General features: G+C 36.1%; 3 protein-coding genes across 4 annotated transcripts; 1 reads left to right on the forward strand and 2 right to left on the reverse strand.

Annotated features, from left to right (window-relative positions):
- Nucleotides 1-85: 85 nt before the first annotated feature.
- LOC133688259 (ACT domain-containing protein ACR2-like) lies at nt 86-2,022 on the reverse strand. Its single transcript, XM_062107687.1, has 6 exons — nt 1,952-2,022; nt 1,693-1,859; nt 1,520-1,587; nt 756-1,427; nt 552-656; nt 86-430 (listed from the first exon to the last, which is right to left on the reverse strand). Exons 1-6 carry the CDS (start codon nt 2,020-2,022, stop codon nt 86-88), a joined length of 1,428 nt encoding a protein of 475 aa, XP_061963671.1.
- A 3,773-nt stretch (nt 2,023-5,795) lies between these two features.
- LOC133688224 (uncharacterized) lies at nt 5,796-14,647 on the reverse strand. 2 transcript variants are annotated; one of them, XM_062107641.1, is made up of 10 exons: nt 13,074-14,647; nt 12,037-12,510; nt 11,640-11,941; nt 10,294-11,019; nt 9,929-10,207; nt 9,634-9,795; nt 8,613-9,551; nt 8,313-8,528; nt 7,147-7,407; nt 5,796-6,584 (listed from the first exon to the last, which is right to left on the reverse strand). In XM_062107641.1, exons 1-10 carry the CDS (start codon nt 14,491-14,493, stop codon nt 6,243-6,245), a joined length of 5,121 nt encoding a protein of 1,706 aa, XP_061963625.1. In that variant the 5' UTR covers nt 14,494-14,647; the 3' UTR covers nt 5,796-6,242. The 2 variants fall into 2 exon arrangements, with proteins under 2 accessions (XP_061963625.1, XP_061963624.1); XM_062107640.1 differs by having other exon boundaries at nt 9,929-10,219.
- A 2,921-nt stretch (nt 14,648-17,568) lies between these two features.
- Nucleotides 17,569-20,444, forward strand: LOC133688407 (protein FAR1-RELATED SEQUENCE 6-like). Its single transcript, XM_062107884.1, has 2 exons — nt 17,569-17,806; nt 18,290-20,444. The coding sequence occupies exon 2, from the start codon at nt 18,290-18,292 to the stop codon at nt 20,300-20,302; it is 2,013 nt and encodes a 670-aa protein (XP_061963868.1). The 5' UTR covers nt 17,569-17,806; the 3' UTR covers nt 20,303-20,444.
- The last annotated feature ends 960 nt before the right edge of the window (nt 20,445-21,404 follow it).

Consider the following 21,404-nt stretch of genomic DNA (forward strand, 5'->3'; position numbering starts at 1 on the left):
CGGGAAATTCACAATGAAATTTATTTTATATATGTACAAACCCTACAAATATGAACTACTCAATTAATTTTTACATCAAGAATACTTAATTTATTGCAATAAAGTTGTGAGAAAATCGTTCAAGTTGAGATTTGAGCAAGTCTCCAAGAGAGAAATGATGCCTTTCATGTGAGCTAATATTTGTTCTTCTCGTTTTGTTATCATTCTTGACTTCAAGATCAATTAGACCCATTTCTTTCTTCATTGACTTGATGAATCCCATATCAACTTCATTCCCTGAGACGTCTCTTACATAGAAAGCGTTCACTGCGTTCTTTCCTTTTGTTGCTATATCTGCTCGAACGACCGCGAGTCCGTGTTCTCGGAGAACCCTAGTTATGTCCGATAGTAGCCCTACTCTATTTTCTGCGCATAACTTCAGCCAAACACCCTGACACAAGAAGGAAAATCAATATGAATTGATCAAGAAAATTAAGTGGTGATGATCGATAGATATATAGATATTATGGATCAGATTCGAGTGATAATTTTTTGTTTTAACAAGAGCTCACCTCACAAACTCGACGCTCTATGGCAGCCTCTAGGCATTTTATTACCCGTTGTTTCTCACTTTCTGTGTTAAGTGGATATCCATCGTCATGTCGAATAAAGTATTCCTGTATCAGCAAATATTGTGGTTAATTAGTCATTGAGAGAAAAGATTGTGGCATAGGTCATGTTCAACAGCATTAGGATGTTCATATGTTAGAACTCACTTGAAATGCACGGCCATCATGAGAGGCAACTGAAGCATGGAAAATCACATATTGCATGTCAGTTAGTGTGCATACGATATCGAACATGAGTCTTGGCCGATCCTTGCACTCTATGCTAACAATTGAATACCCTTTTTGGTCACAATTCTCGATCGAAACAGCCATCTTCGTCCCTCTTTCGGTGATATTCATTTCGGATGAGCTTCTAGGCCCATCAAAATCCCTTACTGAAAGCATGAGTTGATGCAACCTCCTTTCTACGTTGGTCATGGTGCCTTCCCCTCCAAGAAATCCCCTGGTTTTCACTTCTCGATTCTTGATTTGGAATGGTCCAGTACTAATGCTTGGCTCCATGTTGGCACGGAGCACTGTGATTAGATGATCCTCGATGGAGGCTAAGCGGTGGGGGTCTTCGATTGGGGTGTGAGAGGATTGATCGGAAATGTACGCGACACAAGCTATGCAAGCATTGTGGCTCCAAGCATGGGCTTCCACAATGTTGCAATGAAGATCTGCCAAGGTAGCTGATATCTCGGAGAAGAGTCCAGGCCTATCGGTTCCTGACATTTCAATGGCCGTATGCTCGTTTGAATGGTCGGCTTTGGAAAAATTGTTGGTATATGCTCTTGCTTTAGGGGGACTTTGAGTACTCTCTCTTGTTGTTCCTATAGCCTGTAAGAAGTTTTTAGGTCGAGTGGCTCTTCGTTAATGACAATTACAACGACGCTAATCACGCTAGCTTGATGAAAGACTACATTAATTACCTGCTGGATACAGTTAATAACATTTTGATCTCTAAGTTTCTTGCCTTGCTCATCTTGTACATGAAAAACTGCAAGATCAATGCACAAATTAACCAATTGTTCTTCAACAAGGCTTGATAAGACCCAACAAAATAGTGTAAATAGAATGCAAGCAAATCCACAAAATACCCTACCATCCATGAACCACTCGGCATCAGAGGAAATATAGCTTTTTGAGATGAAGAGATTCAAATCTGTCATAACTTGCACAACCTCCAGGAGGAGGCCCTGCTTATTTACGCTATCCACCTTCACTACCGTGCAATCTTCCATGCTTTCATTGTCAATACAAACTCTACAACTGCAATGCAATGATGAACAACATAAGGTGGCTACATGAGCCTGCAGCTATGGATTGTTATAGGCTTCTGTATTGAAAGGTAAATTACTTACGTGGGCCCGTATATCCTCTCAGACAGATTATCAAAATCAGGATCAAAGTAAGGCCAACAAACATTCTTCATTCTGCCAAAAGAAAGATCGAGAATGTAAGAACTAAAAGACTCCGAGATCTTGGTTTTGTTTCTCCCTTTTACTAGCCTTTGAAAGACTTGTTGGCTCAGTGATGCAACATAAAGCTAGCAAATTGCTAAAAATAATCATAGTAACTGAAAGTTAATGTAGGTACTCTTGGCTTAACAGCTCATCAATACATGAAAACAGATGGTCAAAAAAAATCTACGTTTTTCCAAGAAACTGAAGGTAAAAAGAAAAAAAAAAATAGTACAAGCTTGTACTCAAATTGTAGGTGTTCTTTAATAAATCTAATATTTGTACAACATTGTGTTTTCATCAGTTCATTAAAAAAATCTATGTACTATCAATATTCAATCAATTAAACATTCATATTTTTTTAGTCAGTTAGGTATACTTTATCCAGATTAAAAAAGATAGTACTTCAATTAAACTTGAAAAGAAATTCATATTTTTTTTAGTCAATTGAGTATAATTCATCATAATGGTCTAGCTGGGTGAAACCAACATTCTATATATATATAGTTTATTTAGCCTAGAGACCCCCCTCCCCTCCTCTCTACCTAGCAACTAATGGGCTATATGTAGTGAATTACTGCAATTCAAGTTAAATATGGTGTATATATATCAAGAAGGTTCATGCAAAAACACATAACCAAACCATTGGGCTTGAAATTCAACCGGTTTCCATATTATCCCTCGTCAAAGGCACTTCGGGTATGAAAAGAAATTATATGTTAGCCATGCATAAAATGTAGTTACAAAAGAAGAAATTGATCAGAGATTAAAGAGGACGTCAAGCATAGTAGCTTACATAGATATATATCGCAGTGGTACAGTGGCCCTGCTGATTATGAAGCAACAATGCCCAGAAGAGAGAGCAGAATCAAGAAGCTTTCAGCCTCCCTGTCGAAGAAGATTAATACAAGACGAATTATGCTCTACGTACGTACGTACTCCAATATATGGGGGGAACGAGAGAGGGAAGAATGTTACTAGTTTGAGGTTTGTGCATGAAGTTTGATTAGCTTATATAGAATGTTAAATACTTGTGGAAGAAACTTATTGGAAGAAAAATCATAGAAAAGGGAACACGTACAAAAGTCAAATAATATTTATCGGCCACGTTTGTGTTGATTCCTTCCTCTTGAATGTCTTTGTCTTCATGTCTCACAATCATTTTCCCACATGCTTCCCTATGTTTTTGGCTTTCTTGGTGTGTGGATATACTAGCTAGTCAAATATCCCATGTTTATATATAAGAACAAGTAATTAGTGAAGAAAAATTTACCATCCTCTTTGATCTTCTCACTTAAACAATGGCCAAACACGTCTTTCAAATATGTGATCAGGAGGTAATTTAGGCCAAGATATGTGTCTGCGTGTATGGTAGCTAGCTACCCAGCTAGCAGGTCCTGCCCAGTTTACACATGCAGGAAAATTTTTGCTTTCAAGATATATCGTATCATTCTTTAAAAATACTTTTTATTTGAATCAATTCTCTAGTGTTGAATTTAAATAGAATGGATGAATTCATTTTATTTTTTATATTATTCTCATCGCTTTCATATTATTATTCTTTAAAAATCTTTTTTTAAAAAAAGATTAATAGATAAAAATGCAATTTAATTTACAAGCATCATACATGACTTCCATTTAAGGAATTTGAGGGGTTGGTTAGGGTTTTAGAGAAATTATTATATGGACTTATTGATTATAAATAAAAATTTAATTATAAAAAATAAAAATTTAACAAAATTAATCATATTATAAAGACTCATCGTACGTACGTAATTGTTAATAATTTCTTATTATACATAGTCGAGTCCATATATACCAGCTAATACAAATTATTTTGGTTCAATGAACAAGATAAATGTAAAAACAATTCTAGGGTCTTCGAAACTTAGGTTTTAGAGGAAATCTTGAATTGTGCTACTTGTATAGTGGATTGAACTTCAAGGACAGAAGTAACAAGTTCATGCAAATTACTCCACATGTGGGCTATTCACACCAAGAACAAAAAATTCTTGCCACGGTGAAAATTGCCTCTCACCTTCAACTGCTATATAACTTGTATGAATATGCTTCCGAGACTAATTGAAGCAATGAATTTTTTAATTTTCTCTTTTTAGATAACAGGTTTGCTTACCTTATGTCTAAAAATGGACAAAGAAATGTCCAATTGCCTATCATCAAGCTCTCTATGTACGTACCGGTGCCAAATTTTAGGTTACATCAATGATCTTATCAGCTGTGATGCTGTAAGAACTCCCGTGTTGGAAAAACAGGTGCCGTAACTTCCATAACGTGTTGATTTTCTTGCATGTCCCATCATGGTACGTTGGCAAAAAGGTCAAAGATAACATGGTTGGAATATCTATCCTATGATTAAGGATATTTAAGGATCGATGATGGTGATATGATCTTATCTGGCTGAGTCGTCGTGTTGTAATTTCTTCTGATGGAAGGGAACATTGTGGGTATGTGGTCTTCTCTTGCTGAACGTGTCAGCTGAGGTGGAGATGCAAATGCTGTAATTTCAATTGCAGCATTTGCATCGATCGATGGATGGATGAATGGAGGAATTAACTTCTTCTTACTTGCCTGATTTAGGACATTCATGCTAGGGCTAGAAATCAAAATGTAGATATTGTGTTTAAAAATAAAAATCAAATCATGTTTGGTTGAAAGGATAAAGATGAAATATAAAAATAAATTTATTTTTGAAATGAATTTCATATTTTCAAAACAAAAGATAAAGATGAGACATGTATTTAATAATAGTATTTTTTATTTTTTTGTTTCTAAAATATTTCAATAAAAAAATTTTAATTTTAAAATTAACAGTTTAAAAACCTAATCTAGAAAAAGATTCAAGTCAAATTAGAATGATCATCTCGAGTTAACTTAAAAAAATATATTGTTTTAACTAAATAGAATACATGAACAATCATTTTATCTTGTACGTCATTATCAAATATAATTTTGTTTTCATCTGGTTTTTTGTCTTTATTTTTTATGTATTGAAATAGTAATCAAATATACAGTAAAGAAGACGTCAATATTGCACTTATACTGTCAAGTTACTTATAGTTTAAAACCATAGGGAATTCACATGATGTAGATATCATTTGATGGTTTTTGGTCTTGATGAAATTTATGGCTATGCACCTCTGTGAACACTGATTGATCATTGTCCACCAACCAGGAAGCAACACAAGGATTGTTTTCCCTCCATTTCTGCAGCCGATTCTTTTTTCCTTTTCATTTTTATCCTTATGTGCAATTCAAAAATTCGTATCACTTCTGTTTTCAGAATTAAATTATAGTAAAGAATCGGTGCCAGTCAATCATCTTTGCTTCTATTTGATGCATCACGACATAATCATCACCCACCCAGGCTGGCTGGTGAAAAAAAAAGTTTTTCTTTTTCCACCAAAATGACAAAGCTTGAGGCCATCACTTGCGCCAGTGAACCCGGTCCTGTAACAATGCCTAACAACTAACTAACCATGCTTAAGTTGTTGATGCATTCAAAATATTAGACAAGAAATCTGAGACCCAACAGCTTTACTTTGTGCCAAGATCGAACATGTTCTAGCTCGCAACTGGACTAAAGTAGACACGCTAAACCAGTTCATTATAGTCGAAACCAAGAGATTCCCGCCGAAGGCAATCACATGAACAAGTCGAACTGAGAATCTCTGTAAACTGTCAGTGGACTCAAACGAACGAACCAGCCTCTGCCTATCAAAAGGGCTACCAGAAACACAACTTTACTTCTTGTCAAGTTATAACCCGAGAATCAAACTGGTTTTTCAACTAATTGGACAGTCGAGTTATAACTTATTTTCAACATTAAAAAAGAAGAGGAAAGGCTGTGTAATGAGATATGCCCATGATCGACAAAACTTTTCATGAGCCTTGCAATTAACTTTTATGAAAAGAAACAAAATAAGTATGGCATTTGCAACTGTTAGTCCTATTGCACTCACTTCCAGGCACTGCCCTCCCGTCCCTCTTTCATACGAGAGAGAGATGTGTTATTCACTTCTTTTTTCCTTTTCAGAGTGTTCCAACAGTTCTACCAGTTAAAATGCCAAGTAACTCGAAAAAGGAACATCCCTTCATATTGAGATTTCACCAGGCTGCATAAGGTGAAAAACTGCACCACCATTTGACATTATCAAACCTGTAATTGCGAAATTTATGTAAGGTTAAACCATGGACCAACTGTTCCATTCACGAGTCCATTGTTGTGGATCCCGACACCATTTGGAATCAGTGGAGGCAATCCAACTGCCATTGGAGGTGGAGCAGCAGGATACAATCCATGATTGTGGGGTAAGGTGTGGGGGCTCACATGAGGACTGGAGGCAGGACTCCCCTTGCACTGTTGGAGGGCATGAATCTGCCTGAGACCTTCCTCATGAATACGTGATATAGTCTCCAACTCCTGCATTGATAGAGCTTCCAATCCGGCTCCGTAAAGAGGGGCATGCCGGTTCATTTCATCTTGAACAGAAGCCTCAAGGGTGTGGATATATTGCTGAAAAGGAAAGGATGAGCATTAATCTGACACTGCTGCTTCTAATTCACACAAGGTGGGAAAATAACAAGTCTAACGTTAAAACCTGTTGTATGATTGCAAATGATTAATTCATATGCTATAGGTAAGAGCTTACATCATTCTAAGCTCATGCTGCGTGAAGCAGAAATTAGAGGTTTTATTGGAGGGGGAAAGGAAATAAAAGAAAACAGAGTCTGTCACTTGATAAGGTTATGTAGCAGCTCTGCTCTTGCAGTCAACAAATCAAGCATCAAAAGGGATCCCAAGTTTAATCATGCTTGCCCAAACCATTCGAGGAAAAAAAAAAAAGAAGTCTTATCACCTAAAACACTGACATTGCATAGGGGAGTTCAAATGGCAGATTATTAAGACAATCCTTTTGAAAACAAGGTAATGGTTTTGATTCTCAAAGACAATAATGGAGAACCACAAGCTTGATCAAGTATCATGACCAAGGCAGCTTTCTATGTGAGAACATGATTTGACATGACTGTGATTGTAAAATACTCAGGAGAGGTGTAAATTATGTAAAAGCAAAAACCTGGCAGGCCTGCAATTTTGATTCCATCCCATCAATATATGCTTCACACCTGGCAACCTGCTCTTCCTTCTCCCTCTTCTCTCCTTCAGTTTGCCCAACTGTTTTTGTCAATCTCCGAACCTCATCCTCCAATGACTGACGGATTTCCTCCCTTGTCACATTCTCTGTAGCATACCGTTTCAGTTCTTCATCAAATCTTTTTCGTGCAGCTTCAGCGCTCTTCAGCCTTTCAGCAAGAGCATTTTTCTCTTTTACTACTTTCTGCATGTTCATATATAAAATGCAGCACAACAGCAGTCAGCACCAAAGGGAGAAGAATTTATGCAAACAGCTAAAACTGTTTCCAGAGTACAAACTTTATACAGCAACCCTGACCAAAAAAATATTCTAAATAACATAATTCCATCCACCGATCTCAAGTACAAAGAAGCAAATTCTACAAGAATATATCAACCATGTATATCCACAGTGTTGATCACAAATATCAAGCAACTCACTATTTCCAAAACATTCCTCCATAAGAAAGCAGCATGATCAGATGTAGCACAGTAGAATAATTGCATCTTTGAGAATGTAAGAAATGAAGTTAAAAGCAAAAGACGGTGAATGGAGGGAATTTGTAAACGCCATTCTCTTAAAAAAGTCTCCCCTTGGACTGGGAATAATGGAGGTAGTTATTAACTTCATAACTATTGAAGCCAAACTTCCAATCATAACATTCTAATTAATTTAGGAAACTATACCCTAAGGATATACAAGAAACTTGATAATAACTTCATTTCCCTCCCATTCTCTAACCAAACAAAGAAAATTATTTAACTAGCATTTCCCTAGTGATGAATCGAAACAAGGAAAGAGTCTTTTTCCTTCCCTTTCCTTAATTCCCCCTCCCTTCCACTCCTCCCAAGAATTCCCAGACAGCACGCCAGAAACAACATATATGCCCTTTTCTAATTGTGAATATAAGGCCAGATTGGCAGCTGCAGATCATTTGATTGGAATGAAATTTGGAATGGGTACACAAGACAGAAGGGAGTGGCTACCTACTAGAGCTTCGACCAGACAGCTAAGTTAGTATTTCACTTGAGATAAGAGACAAGTCATAATGGATTGATGTGGTAAAAAGAAGTGGATTCAAAAAAGAAGGCAGTATCTTATTGTCTTACCTTCAATTCATCCCGTTTTCGGGACTTCAATTGGGAGAGCTGTGTCTCAGCATCATGAAGACGGTCTTGAAGAACTTTTTTCTCAACTGTCAGCTTTGTGATTTCATCATCTCTCTCTGAACGTAGCCATTCAAGCTGACTTTCAACTTCTTGTATTTGTTCAGAAAGTTCCTTCTTTTCCCGAGTGAAGCGATCCATCTCAGCCTTCATTTCAGACTGTCATTTGAATAGTGTTATTAACATTAATAAACACCCATATGTAATTCCCCATATGTTTATTAACTGAATTATATGAGGTACCTTTAGCCTATTGTTAGTGGCCTCACAGTCACTCAATTTTTGAGATAGATTTGCCTTCTCCCGAGCCATATTGGAATTTTCTGCTTTCCTCTCATCACGTATACGAATAATTTCATCTTCACTAGCACATAGCTGGTGCCAGAGAGCTGCCCGATCAACATTTGCAAGTTCAGCAACCTCCCGCATCATGCTCAGAACAGGTTTAACAATTTCTTGCTCCTCACAAACTAAAATAGCCAATATATCCAAATCTAAATCTACATCACAACTATTATCAGTAGTACTGGTGGCACGATCAACAAGTCTCTTTAGCATTCTCCCTCTATAGGTCTCATTGGCATACCATTTAAATAGTATTGTGTACAGCATCTTAACAAATCCCTTCACACAAAGGTCTCTAGAAAGAGCCAGTGTCTCAGCAAGACCAAGAACAACAGAAAAATCATCGCGTTGGACTCGCAGCTGTTCACTGGCTTCTTCCTCTATTATAGCATCTGTGTGCTGAAAATTTTCATTAACAAATCTGGCATTAAAATTCAATCTTTGAGCAAGGCGTCTTTCCAAGACCATTGCTACAGATTGAGCCATAATTGCTCCTCGAGCTACAGCCCTCTCAAATGTTTGAGAAGCCTCAACAGCAAGGCAAGGTATGGATAACATCTCAATCAGGATATAAATGTCAGAAAAATGACATCTAAAATGGAATGTCTGCTCATCCACCACATGCAACCTTTCAGCAGCCGATGCATTTTCTCCAAACAAGAAGAGGCCACAAGGCAATGTTGAGCAGCTATCACCAAGGGCATCATCACAATCAATATCTCTTAGTATGGTTTCAGCAACATCTCCCCAACTATTCACAGTTCTGCTCAAAAAATCTAGGACAAAAGGAGACACATCAGCCCCCAAGTTTTTTAACCTAGTGCGAACTGATCTGACCTACAAAAGAAAACAGAGCAGGTTAAATAAGCATTATCATGTCGGACAACAGAATAAGATATTCTGAAAAAGAAATGCATACTGCTTCCGGGAGATGTTGACACTGGGATGCAGCCTTGAATATAAAATCTATGGTAGCAGCAAGAGGCTCATCATTTGAATCAGCCAAAAGATCAAAAGACTGAATTAAAACGTGCTCCCACACATCACTGCCACACTCCAGTTGACTAAGAGCACCAAAAACCTAAGCATGACCATCAAAATCACACAATAAGACAACTGGCAATAGACTTAAAAAAGAATTGCATGTGCAGTTGGTCAGAAATGAGCGGGAATCTTTCAAAAAAGTGTTCTATTGTATTCAACAGTTATCTTACAGGTATCCACAGTGCAGGTTCTGCATCAGGCTTTTTAAGTCTTTCAAGAAGTGCATAAGCCGCCAATGGATGCTCTGCATGCTCAACCAATTTGGGAATCAAAGAAACCAGGTCTGGCTGCAGATGCTTGGGAGCTTTATCCAGTACAAGAGCAATCTTTTGTGCAGACTGAGGTCTTCGTCTTGGCTCTGGGCAGCCTTGTGGAACAGCTCCGTCTAGGGCTCTCAGTGAGTTAACAATCAGTCCCAAGAGCTCCTCAGATTGTTCTGGCCACTTGGTCTGAAAGTTCATCTTCTCCAATTAATTAATATAAACTAAAATATTAGTCAGGAAAAAAAAGTTGCCAGTTACGCAGAAACCCATACCTTAGAGCGAAGAGAAGCATTTTCCAAAGCACCTCCTGCAGTTGTTACTGGTGGATAAATAGGCTGTCCTGGAAGAGCTTGTCCAGGCATATCAGTCCCATTTATGTCAGAGCTTTGTACAGCAGATGCTCTTTTAGAATCATCTAGACCAGAATCCAACCTTTCATGTACAGGAAATTGAGCGGATTCAGTTGCTCCACTTCCCCTGTCAGATTCCAATGGGCTGGCAGCACCACTGCCATCAAGAGAAGGCTTTGAGTGCACATCAGAGGAATCATCATTCGAACTTCCTTCCGAAGGTTGGCAACATTCAACCATTATGTCCAATAGTAAATCTATGATTGCCTGCTGCAAAACTTTAACTCCCATCAACAAATTCATCAAGCTGGGAGAAGATTCATCAGCCTTCGCAGCCTTCTTTCCATCATTGCCACCAGAAAGCTTGGTTGGAAGAAGCAGCTTCTTTACTTTAGCTGGTTCATCAAGATAAACACGTAGTCCAGTCAGAAAACCAGCAATTGCACCGGCATCCATTAGAAGCTTTTCTCTTAAGGTAACCTGAGGCTGTGAAGGATTATCTCCGTATGTGAGGTGAAACCCAGCTCTGGAAAGAAGGTTTCTAAAGATATCTTCTTCATCTCCACTATTTCCTTCACTATCTTCAGAATCAATGAGTTCATCAGGATCAGTTGTTAAAGCATCCTGATCATCCTCGGACGCCAAAACCTAAGGGAAGGCAGAACACACATAAACATCTAGCTAGCATATGAAAAAGAGGACAGAACAAAATAAAACATGTTGCTTCTAATCTCAACAAATTGTACAAAGTACAGGCTATTGAAAATAGGAAGATGCAGAGAAAGAGTAAATCTTTAGAACACAAAAAACACACGCACAAAAGGTAAAAGAACAAAAAATCAGAACCAATGAACTGGTACTAAAGTCATGAATTTTTCTATTGTTACATGCATTTTCCTGATGTGTATTGTGGTGCTTATAAATATAATTACCAACATGTGGGACGGGCTGGTGGGGTTTGGGGATGGAGGACAACTACCCCCATTATGTATTCCAAGGCCTATTGGCCTATAGATGAACCAAAACAAATGATATTCTTATAATTCTGAGATAAAAGAACTTAAAAGAGTGTAAAATCTAAAACGCCTGGCTGATGTAAATACAATAGATTTTAAAAACCTGGACACAAAGCTCTCCGTATACAGAAGGTTAAAAATCATGTAAAAACATAAAGCAAGCACATGAAACAACTGGCATATCACCATACAAGAATCTCAAAGCACAAAAATAGCAGGCAATAATAAGAGAAGAAGGACCATATTTCTAACCTCTAAATCTGAAAACTCGAACCATGGGCAGCAATCTAAAATTTCACATACAAAAACAACAGTATCACGTACGAGGAACCCTGCATCTGTTTCCAACATATCTGACACCTTCATGAATTGCAGGACAGAATTATTCCATGTCTTTGTACAAATAGATGACTCCTTCCACACAGTCTTGGCTGGATTTTTTTGATTCACAACAGCCATCCTGTATCTGACCCAAAAGTTTTTATCTGGATCACTACCAACTGACTGATCACTCTCTAAATATATGCATATGGTGTCAAAGGACTCATACACACCTGCAATGGGAAAAATAACGACCATCAGTTGAATGAAGAAAGAGGCAACCGCAGCCAGAATTTCAGCTGAGAGGGAACCAGAGATAACTACCCACCAATCCGAAGCTCACAGCCACCAGCTTGGAAGAACTTGCTAAATATTTTTCGAGTTTCCATTATTTCTTTGAAGGACAAGAAGTTCTCCACCTTCCATGTAAATGAACTTCTTTTCCCAACCTTGTCAATCTGGGAAGTGCCATTAGTTGACTCAGTATCCTGATCCGTAAAATCTTGCATAATGGATGTTTCTTTCAAAATGAGAACCTCCGCAGAGAATACAACGGTATCTTGAACGAGAAACCCAGAGTCTTGATCAAACAGGCTTGTGAGTGTCACGAATTCACGCCAACCCCAATCTTTTGCAGCTTTGGAATAGCGATTTTGAGATTCCTTTGTGACAGACTTCTCTTCCATCCTCTGGTTGACAACTGACAATCGATGGCTCACAAAACAACTCCAATCGCTAGAAGTATTTCGCAAATCTGTAACTTCAAGAAACACTGAAAGATGGCATGGTGGCTGAGACTGCCCTGATACCATCAAGCATATAGGAAATTCTCATCAGTTCACTCTCCTAGAAAACTGTCAGTTTGGCTTACATATTATCTTGAATCCATAATTCATGTAAGTAAAGATAAGGCTAATTATAAGAACTGTCAGTTTGGTATACATATCTAGCAATTGTACAATTAGCTTAAAAAAATAAAGCATTTGATTCAAGAAATCCTTCTCTTTCCTATTACAGCCTATGAACCAAAATATAAGTAACAAGCTAATTATAAGCAGTAAACAACAATGCATAGTGTGTGGCAACCCCTTAGTCCAGTTAAATGAGTTCATCACTAATTGGAAAAAAAATTATGAATCTACTTCAAATAAGTCCAGCATAACAGACAATTATCAACAATAAGAAATAAACTCTATTATGTTTACACAAGCACGAACTACTACATCTCAACTATCCATATGAGGAATTAACAATTAGGGCAAGATTTTAATAATAAAGTCGAGGCATGCCAAAAGTCCACAACATAAAGATATATGAGTAACTATAAGTTCATAACTAGATATTATTAATGAAAATCTTGCATACCTCGAGGATAAACAATGAGTCGGCAATCCCGGTTCCCAATCTGAAACCTCCTGCTCTTGATGCAAAGACCAGTAATCTTCCTCTTCTTCAAAAGATCCTTTAACCTCATGAAATTCTCAATCCTCCAAGTGAATTTCCCCATATGCCCATCAGACTTCCTTGCTCCACTCCCAATCCTCCCTCCAATTAACCCCCCATTCTTCGAAAAACTACTGAACTCCTTAATCACATGAAATGAAGTACTAAACACCGCAGTATCATCAACCAAAAACCCCGACTCGGCCCCAATAAAATCAGCCATCTTCATATAATCATTCCACCCCAAACTCGTATTATCCCCACTCTTATTATCTGCTGCAAACCGTCCATATGAATCCCTATGCACATGATTACTCCCCCCAGCCTTCTGATTCAAAACAGACATTCTAAACAAACACCAACAACTCCTATCTGAAACAACCGTCTTCTCCGTATCCTTACTCTCCAAACACATAGACAGGTAATCTGTTCCATTCACGGAGCTCTGATACACACTAATCCTCAAATTACATTCCCCTGCTGGAAACACCGGACTCATTATCTTCTGAGTCTTAATCATTTCCTTAAACAAACTAAAATTATGCACTTTCCATGTACATTTCCCACTTAACACATCCGATACCGGTCCCACAGCTACCGAATTGGACGAAATTGATAACGAAACCCCCGTTTGCACCTCATTATTACTAGTGCTGCTGCTACTATTATCACGCATAAAACTAACAGATTCGTTTAAAATCAAAATATCAGCGGTGATTAAAACGCAATCATTATTAAACAAATAGCCTAATTTGGAATCAAATACGGTAGAAGCCGGGGTAAAATCACACCAACCGTGTGATTTTTTCTTACTGGAAAACCGATGCCATGAATCACGGTGTATGGTTTTGGAATCATCAAGTGGATTAACAATTGATAAGCGGTAACTAGCAAAACAATCCCATTTTGACGATGATGTACCGCGAGGGTCCATGATTTGAAGATAGATTGAGATGTACCCAGGCAAAGCTTGGGAGTCACCTTTAGGGTAAATTAATAAACGGCAATCGTAACCTCCTACTTCAAAATATTTACTCCATAATGCCCTAGCTTTAACACGTGGAAAACTCTGTACCGTCCATTTGCAGGTTGCGGAATACTCCCCTCGCCGATCGATTGTCACGGTTTCTGCTGCCGCTCCGTTCGTTCCGTCTAGCGTTGTCCCCACGGTGATATCGTCGATTGTCGAGGTTGTTGTTGTCGTCATTGCTGTCGATGATGAGGTGCCGGGAGAGGATTGGTCGGAGTGAGAAGGTCTAGGGGCAGATGATGAGCAGGTAGAAGAAGTGGCTGCCGCTTCCATTGAAGTGGCGGTGGTGGTGCTGCTGCTGCTGTGTTTCATTGTTTGTTAGGGGTTTTGGTGTTTGGAGTTATTTATTTATTTATTTTTAATTTAATTTTCTCTATATAGTTTTGTTCCCAAAAAAAAATTAGAGAGAGAAAGGAGGTGAAAGAGAGGAGGGATGTGTGGGCGTGAGGGTAAGAGAAGAGCCTTGGGCAGTGAACGGCTCATTGTAGTTAACATGCGCTTCTTCTTTTTTTCGTTTTTTCTCTTTTTTTTTTTTGGGTTTTCTTGCAGTCAGGATCCGGTGTGGCGTGGGTGTAGGTTTTGTTTGTGTGAGGTTGAGGAAAATTTTGAGGTGGGGTCCACGTTATGGGGCCTGGTTATGATGCACATGCGTGGGAGTGTGGACAGTAAGCCATAAAGGCAGCTAACTTTTTTATAAAAATATTTTATGTATTTTATTTCTATGCTATTGATATATTTGTTTTGGGATTTTTGTAAAAAAATAATAATAACAATAATACCAGCACCATTATTTCAATTTTTCAAAGCCACTATCTAATCTTGAAAAAAATTATAGATTGATCCTCAAGTTTTTTGTTTTAAAAATAAATAAGTATTTTTAAAGAAAAAATAAAAAATAAAATAATACTAGATCACTCTTAAAAAATCTATTAGTTTTATAGAAAACTACCCAATCTGATTTTGAAAAAAAAATTATTAATTGATTATCAAGGTTTTTGTTTAATAATAATTAAATATTTTTAAGTAAGATAAAAATATTTATGTGTTCAGTTTTTATTATTTGATTTGGGATTTTTGTAAGCAATAATAATAAAAATAAGAATAACATCAATCTATAACAATTATACCAACACCATTATTTCAATTTTCCAAAGCCACTCTATCTATTTTTTAAAAAAAACTATAGACTGATTCTCAAGCCTTTTGTTTTAAAAATAAATAAGTATTTTAAAAGATAAAATAAATAATAAATAATATTAGATCACTCTTAAAAAATCAATTAGTTTTATAAAACATTACTCTATCTAATTTTGAAAAAAGAAATATCAATATTTTTGTTTTAAAAAATAAATAAGTATTTTTAAAGAGAAAATAAATAATAAATAATATTACATCACTCTTAAAAAATCAATTAGTTTTATAGAAAATTACTCTATCTAATTTTGAAAAGAAGTATCAATATTTTTGTCTCAAAAATAAATAAATACTTTTAAAACAAAATAAAAAGCGAAATAGTATCAGATCACTCTTAAGAAGTCGATTAGTGTGACAGAATTAATTAACAAAACTGTTTAATCATTTACGAATAATCCTTAACAAGATTAGCAGCACAAGAAATCTCTTTATTTCTTGTATATTTTAACAGTGGAATATTATTAGATTCTTCCCGGCCACCATAATTAATCTCCCACTGCATGGTCTAATTCGATTGAAGGATTATGGTTGTGATTTTATTGAAATTTCGAATGTTTGGAATTTTCTAATTAGAGATTGCCTCTTCGAGCAAAAAAATAGAATGATGATCCATTTAAAGGAAGGATACAGAAATTCCATGTTGTTTTTTTCTTCTTCTTTTTTTCATTGGACCACGTCAGGGATTAGCTAATATCAATTTGACTCTATCCATAGGCGATGATGATGATTCTCCTATCCTATCCTATCATATGCGGGTGACGTTAACGGAATGACTGAAAATCATGACGATTCAGTTTTTTCCTTAGCATTCACTAACCGGAGGGAATAGCCTAACCTAAGCGGGCTACAGTTTCTTTAAGTATTTTTTTATCCCTGAAATTAATTTTTTTAGTTTATTTTTTATGTGTATTTTAAATTTTTTTACATGGTTGTGTTAAAAATAAATTTTAAAAATTAAAAAATATTATTTTAATATATTTCTAAATAAAAAATACTTAAAAATTTATTTATATCGCTTTTTTATCTCTTGCTTGTTTGAGAATATAATTGTGGTTGCTTTACAAAGTGTTTTTTACTTAAGAATATATTAAAATAATTTTTTCAAAAAAATTATTTTTGATATCAATACATTAAAATAATTTAAAAATACCAAAAATATTTTAATTTAAAATAAAAAATAAAAAAAAACTAATTTTTTTATAAAGTATTTTTAAAAGAAAAAAACAAATAATATCTTAATCTTTTTTATCGTAATCCAGACCTTATTGACACAGGGCTTATTGGTGATTGGGCTTTGCTAGGCTTTGAGATCGTGTAAAATGAAAGGTTTTTTGAAAAAATACATAAAGTATCATAGGCTAGCTTTCATATTCGAACTTGAGGTATGGAGAGAGCAATCCTCCCAATGCCAAGTAATATCCACTGGACCAACTCTTTAAGATGGTGTTAAATGAAAGCGTTTGCACCAAAAATGGAAATTTATTAGTTGATAGGGATTTAAATAAATATAATAGATACTAACTCTTGCTGATCCGAATAAATAATTTATTTTATATTTATTCTAATGAAAAATAAATATAGAATGAATACTGTTAAATTTAACTTTAAACATGCTTCAAACTTAGCTGAAGGTATAATTTATATCATATATATGCACATGTAAAATATTTATATTTTTAAAATTTAATATAATATATAAATATTTCAATATTAACATATTATATATTTATTATTTATGTTAAACAATAAATAGTATTTAAATGGATCAATACAAATGGTAAAGTGTCATACGATGTATGTTTGTCATTGTAATAGTTTTTAATGTTGCATTTTTAAAAAAATAGGTTTAAAAAAATTATAAATTATAGTTTTTTAACTAAAATTTAAAGTGAAAATTTTTAGTAAATCTCATATAAAACTGTAGTGTATATTGACTAATTAAATATTTTTAAATTTATAATTAAAGTATAATATAGACAGTATCATGCTACACCACATCCAGTGGCAAAACTAGGGGGCAGCAAGATTTTTTTGTTTTTCAATCCCTCTTTGAAAAATTACATTTTTAGCTCTAAAACAAAAAAAGAAGATTAAATTTTGCCCCTCCTAATTTTTTTTTCTCCTGATTTATCCCCAAACTAAAATTTATTAGCTCCGCCACACCACATAAATAAACAAAGGTGGAAACACACACACCCTGCTAATTTGCAAACTACAGGACCGAAAAGCGAAAAAACACAATTACCAGAGAAAAAACACTGGTTGTATATTTATAGCCTTTTCAGGCCCCACGTGTCGTTCTCCAGAGTCGAAAGATCAACGAAACCTCTGTAAGCCCGAGTGTGACTCGCACACTTTCCTTCAACGCCAACTCGGACAGAACTCACTCCTATGTATTCACCGTCGATTGCTGCCTGACTCAGTAATCACTGTAAGATCCTCCAAAATTCCCCTTCAATTTCAATTCGCAGCTCATTTTTTAGAGCTAAAAAATCAATCTTCTTTGCTTTTTAGGGTTTCAATTGATCATATCTGTAAAAAAATTGAGATTATTTAACAAGAATCTTAAATGTGAAGTATGTTTCCTAAGGACTGGATAATACTGCTTGGCATATTTTCTACTAAGCATCTTAAGCATTAAGCATGTTTTGTAATGTAATCCTTTTAACTTGGGCTACACTTGTTACAACAGACCAGATTGTGCTTGGAAAATAAGCAAGCAAAGGATGCTATAATTAGTTTATTGGTGGTAGTTAATATGTTCATTTTGATGAAATTACTGTTTATGGTCCTGTCTGGCCTTTCACTGTGAAGCTTGATATTTAAGGTTTTCAACATTGTTTTTTATCCTATCCATGATACTTGGTATGTATGTTTTGCAAATTAGTGTTTTTGTTTTTTCTTTTGTGTTCAGATGGAAGAAGTTTGTTTGAATAGTGAGCCGGTGTTTGACGAAGGCGATGACTATGAAGTTGAGGGAGACAGCAGTGCAGTGGGATGTGACGACGAAACTGGTGAAAATTGTTCGAAGAAAGAACGACCAGAACCGACTGTGGGTTTGGAGTTTGATTCTTTTGATGAAGCTTATGATTTTTACAATGTTTATGCCAAGGAACAAGGTTTTGGCATTAGAGTGAGCAACTCTTGGTTCAGGTCAAAGAGAAAAGAACGTTATAGAGCGAAACTTAGTTGCAGTAGTGCAGGTTTTAAGAAAAAGAGTGAAGCAAACAATCCAAGACCGGAAACAAGAACTGGCTGTCCTGCAATGGTCGTCATTAGGCTAGTGGACTCTAAAAGATGGAGAATAGTTGATGTTGAGCTTGAACATAATCATCCGGTGAATCCTCAAATCAAAAGGTTTTATAAGTCTCATAAACGGATGATTCTTGCAGCAAAAAAAGCACAACCACCACCAGAGCCTGTCACCGAAGTACACACTATCAGGTTGCATCGTAGAGCTCTCATGAATACTGGGTGTAATGTGTACTTAAATGCTGATGAAAGGGGGCATGTTGATCATGTTGATCACTTCAAACATTTGGAACTCAAAGAAGGAGATGCACTTGCAGTATATAACTACTTCTGTCGCATGAAGTTGACAAATCCTAACTTCTTTTACTTAATGGATCTCGATGACGAGGGGCGCCTGAGGAATGTGTTTTGGGCTGATGCTAGGTCCAGGGTTGCATATGGTTTCTTTTGTGACACGGTAACAATTGACACAACATGCCTGGCAAACAGGTATGAGATACCTCTTATTTCATTTGTTGGTGTGAACCACCATGGACAATCTGTGTTACTGGGATGTGGCTTCCTTGGACACGAGTCTATGGAGTACTTTGTCTGGATTTTCAGGGCATGGATCAAGTGCATGCAAGGGCATCTTCCACAGGTTATCATTACTGACCAAAACAAACCCTTGCAAAGTGCAGTATCTGAGGTTTTCCCAAATGCTCGTCATTGTTACAATGTGTGTTGTATCACCCAGAGAGTTCCAGAGAGGTTGGGAGGGTTGCAGGGATATGAAGCCATCAAAAGACAATTAAATAAAGCTGTCTATAATTCCCTAAAGATAGCTGAGTTTGAAACTTCTTGGGCTGACATGATCAAGTGCCATGGTCTTGGTGATAATAAATGGCTTCAAACGTTGTATAAAGAAAGACAAGCGTGGGTTCCAGTCTACTTAAAGGACATATTTTTTGTGGGAATGATCCCCATCCAAGAAGATGAGAGCTTGAATGCCTTTTTTGATGGTTATGTACATAAGCATACATCGTTTAAGGAATTTGTAGATAAGTATGATCTCGCCCTACACCGTAAACACATGAAAGAAGCCATGGCAGATCTGGAGTCCACAAATTCAAGCTACGAGTTGAAAACAAGATGCAACTTTGAGGTGCAGCTCTCTAAAGTGTATACAAAAGAAATCTTTAGAAAGTTCCAGTCTGAAGTTGAGGGGATGTATTCTTGTTTTAACACAAAACAGCTGAGAGTTAATGGACAAATAGCAACATACATAGTCAAAGAACGAGTTGAAGTTGCAGGAAGTGAGAAGGAGGTTAGGCATTTTGAAGTTTTATATGATACAAGTCAAGCAGATATCCGATGCATATGCAGTTTGTTCAATTACAAAGGTTATCTATGTAGGCACGCCTTGAACGTGCTTAATTATAATGGTGTGGAAGAAGTCCCTTCTCGCTACATTCTGCCACGTTGGGGCAAAGATTATAAGCGCAGGGGTCTTCTAGATCACAATTCCGGTGACGTTGATGTGGATAACCCAATTTACTGGCATAATCTTCTGTATAGGTATGCCATTCCAGTTGTGGAAGTAGGAGCAGAGTCTTCAGATCATTATAAGATTGCATTGCAAGAACTGGAAGAGTTGTTGAACAAATTCAATCTTGCAGAGGACAACTTGGTGTAAATTCCTATATGTAGAAACTAGCTAGAAATTAGAAAACGCCGATTTGTAAAACTTCTTGCGGTGTCTATTATACTGTCTTCTCATGCCACTGGTGGAAGATATGCATCTTATACGAGGTTTCCCGTGTCTTTGATTCTTTGAACTTGTGGCAAGCGTTATTCTAGTTTGGTCATTGAGAATGTTTTTGCCATGTTCTATCGCCTTGGTTCACAATGCAAACAGCACTACACAGTAAGTTCAAGTTCCAGGACATGGTTTTGAACTAGTCCTTCCTATGTTAGTTTTTGTGTTTTGAATGATGTTTTCTCAAAATTTGTATTTTTTTTATTGTTTTGATATACTAATATCAAAAATAAATTTAAAAATATATTATTTTGATGAATTTTCAAATAAAAAATATTTTAAAAAATAATTATTATTACAATGTTAAATAAATTCAAGGCACAACAAAGATGCACCTTCAATTGGCAAACAAGGAAACTTCTTGCAAGACACCAATTACACTTTGTACAACTTCCATTGGTTTGTTATTGTGATTGGATTGTGTTTTTTTTTATTATTATTATTTTAATGTTTTAATATTAAAAATAATTTTTTAAAAAAAAATTGTTATTTTAGTACATTTTCAAATAAAAAATATTCTTTAAACAACAACATAAAATAAATAATATTTTAGCTAATCATCTCCAATTTACTCCACGAATTACCTCCTCCAATTTACTCCACGAATTACCTCTGAAAGGCTTCTTTATATTTTTTTACTTCCACCGAGGAGGCCAAGACGGCACGATTCATTGATATAACGTGGTAATCTTCAGGGATGAATGGCTGGGTATAAATATTTGCAAATGAAGAACATGTGCTGCAAAATTGGTTAGCACATGTACTAGAATTTAGAAGTCTCCCTTGTGATGGGGCAAATACCTTGATGGAGTTTCCAATGTGTTTTCTTATATATTAAGCTCCTGCTTAGTCTCCCTTAGTTTCTTAACGATGGCAAAATATGTCAAGCTTCATTCCACAGAAGATGCATCTTTCTGAATGGAATCAGAGAAGAAAAATAAACAAGATTCTGGAAACTTGACAGGCGCTTCCCCTCTCC

This window comes from Populus nigra, chromosome 3 (assembly GCF_951802175.1).
Source record: "Populus nigra chromosome 3, ddPopNigr1.1, whole genome shotgun sequence".
Classification (NCBI taxonomy): Eukaryota; Viridiplantae; Streptophyta; class Magnoliopsida; order Malpighiales; family Salicaceae; genus Populus; species Populus nigra.

What these genes read in the sequence shown, in the direction of transcription:
- LOC133688224 (XM_062107640.1), bottom strand. Translation starts at nt 14,493, where the DNA reads ATGAAACACAGCAGCAGCAGCACCACCACCGCCACTTCAATGGAAGCG. An exon ending in ACTCATTGTTTATCCTCGAG is followed by an intron (nt 12,511 to 13,073) that starts GTATGCAAGATT and finishes TGATGGTATCAG; the next exon opens with GGCAGTCTCAGCCACCATGC. An exon ending in GAAAACGGGATGAATTGAAG is followed by an intron (nt 7,408 to 8,312) that starts GTAAGACAATAA and finishes ATGAACATGCAG; the next exon opens with AAAGTAGTAAAAGAGAAAAA.
- LOC133688407 (XM_062107884.1), top strand. Translation starts at nt 18,290, where the DNA reads ATGGAAGAAGTTTGTTTGAATAGTGAGCCGGTGTTTGACGAAGGCGAT.
- LOC133688259 (XM_062107687.1), bottom strand. Translation starts at nt 2,022, where the DNA reads ATGAAGAATGTTTGTTGGCCTTACTTTGATCCTGATTTTGATAATCTG. An exon ending in TTATTAACTGTATCCAGCAG is followed by an intron (nt 1,428 to 1,519) that starts GTAATTAATGTA and finishes AACTTCTTACAG; the next exon opens with GCTATAGGAACAACAAGAGA. An exon ending in TAGAGCGTCGAGTTTGTGAG is followed by an intron (nt 431 to 551) that starts GTGAGCTCTTGT and finishes TTCTTGTGTCAG; the next exon opens with GGTGTTTGGCTGAAGTTATG.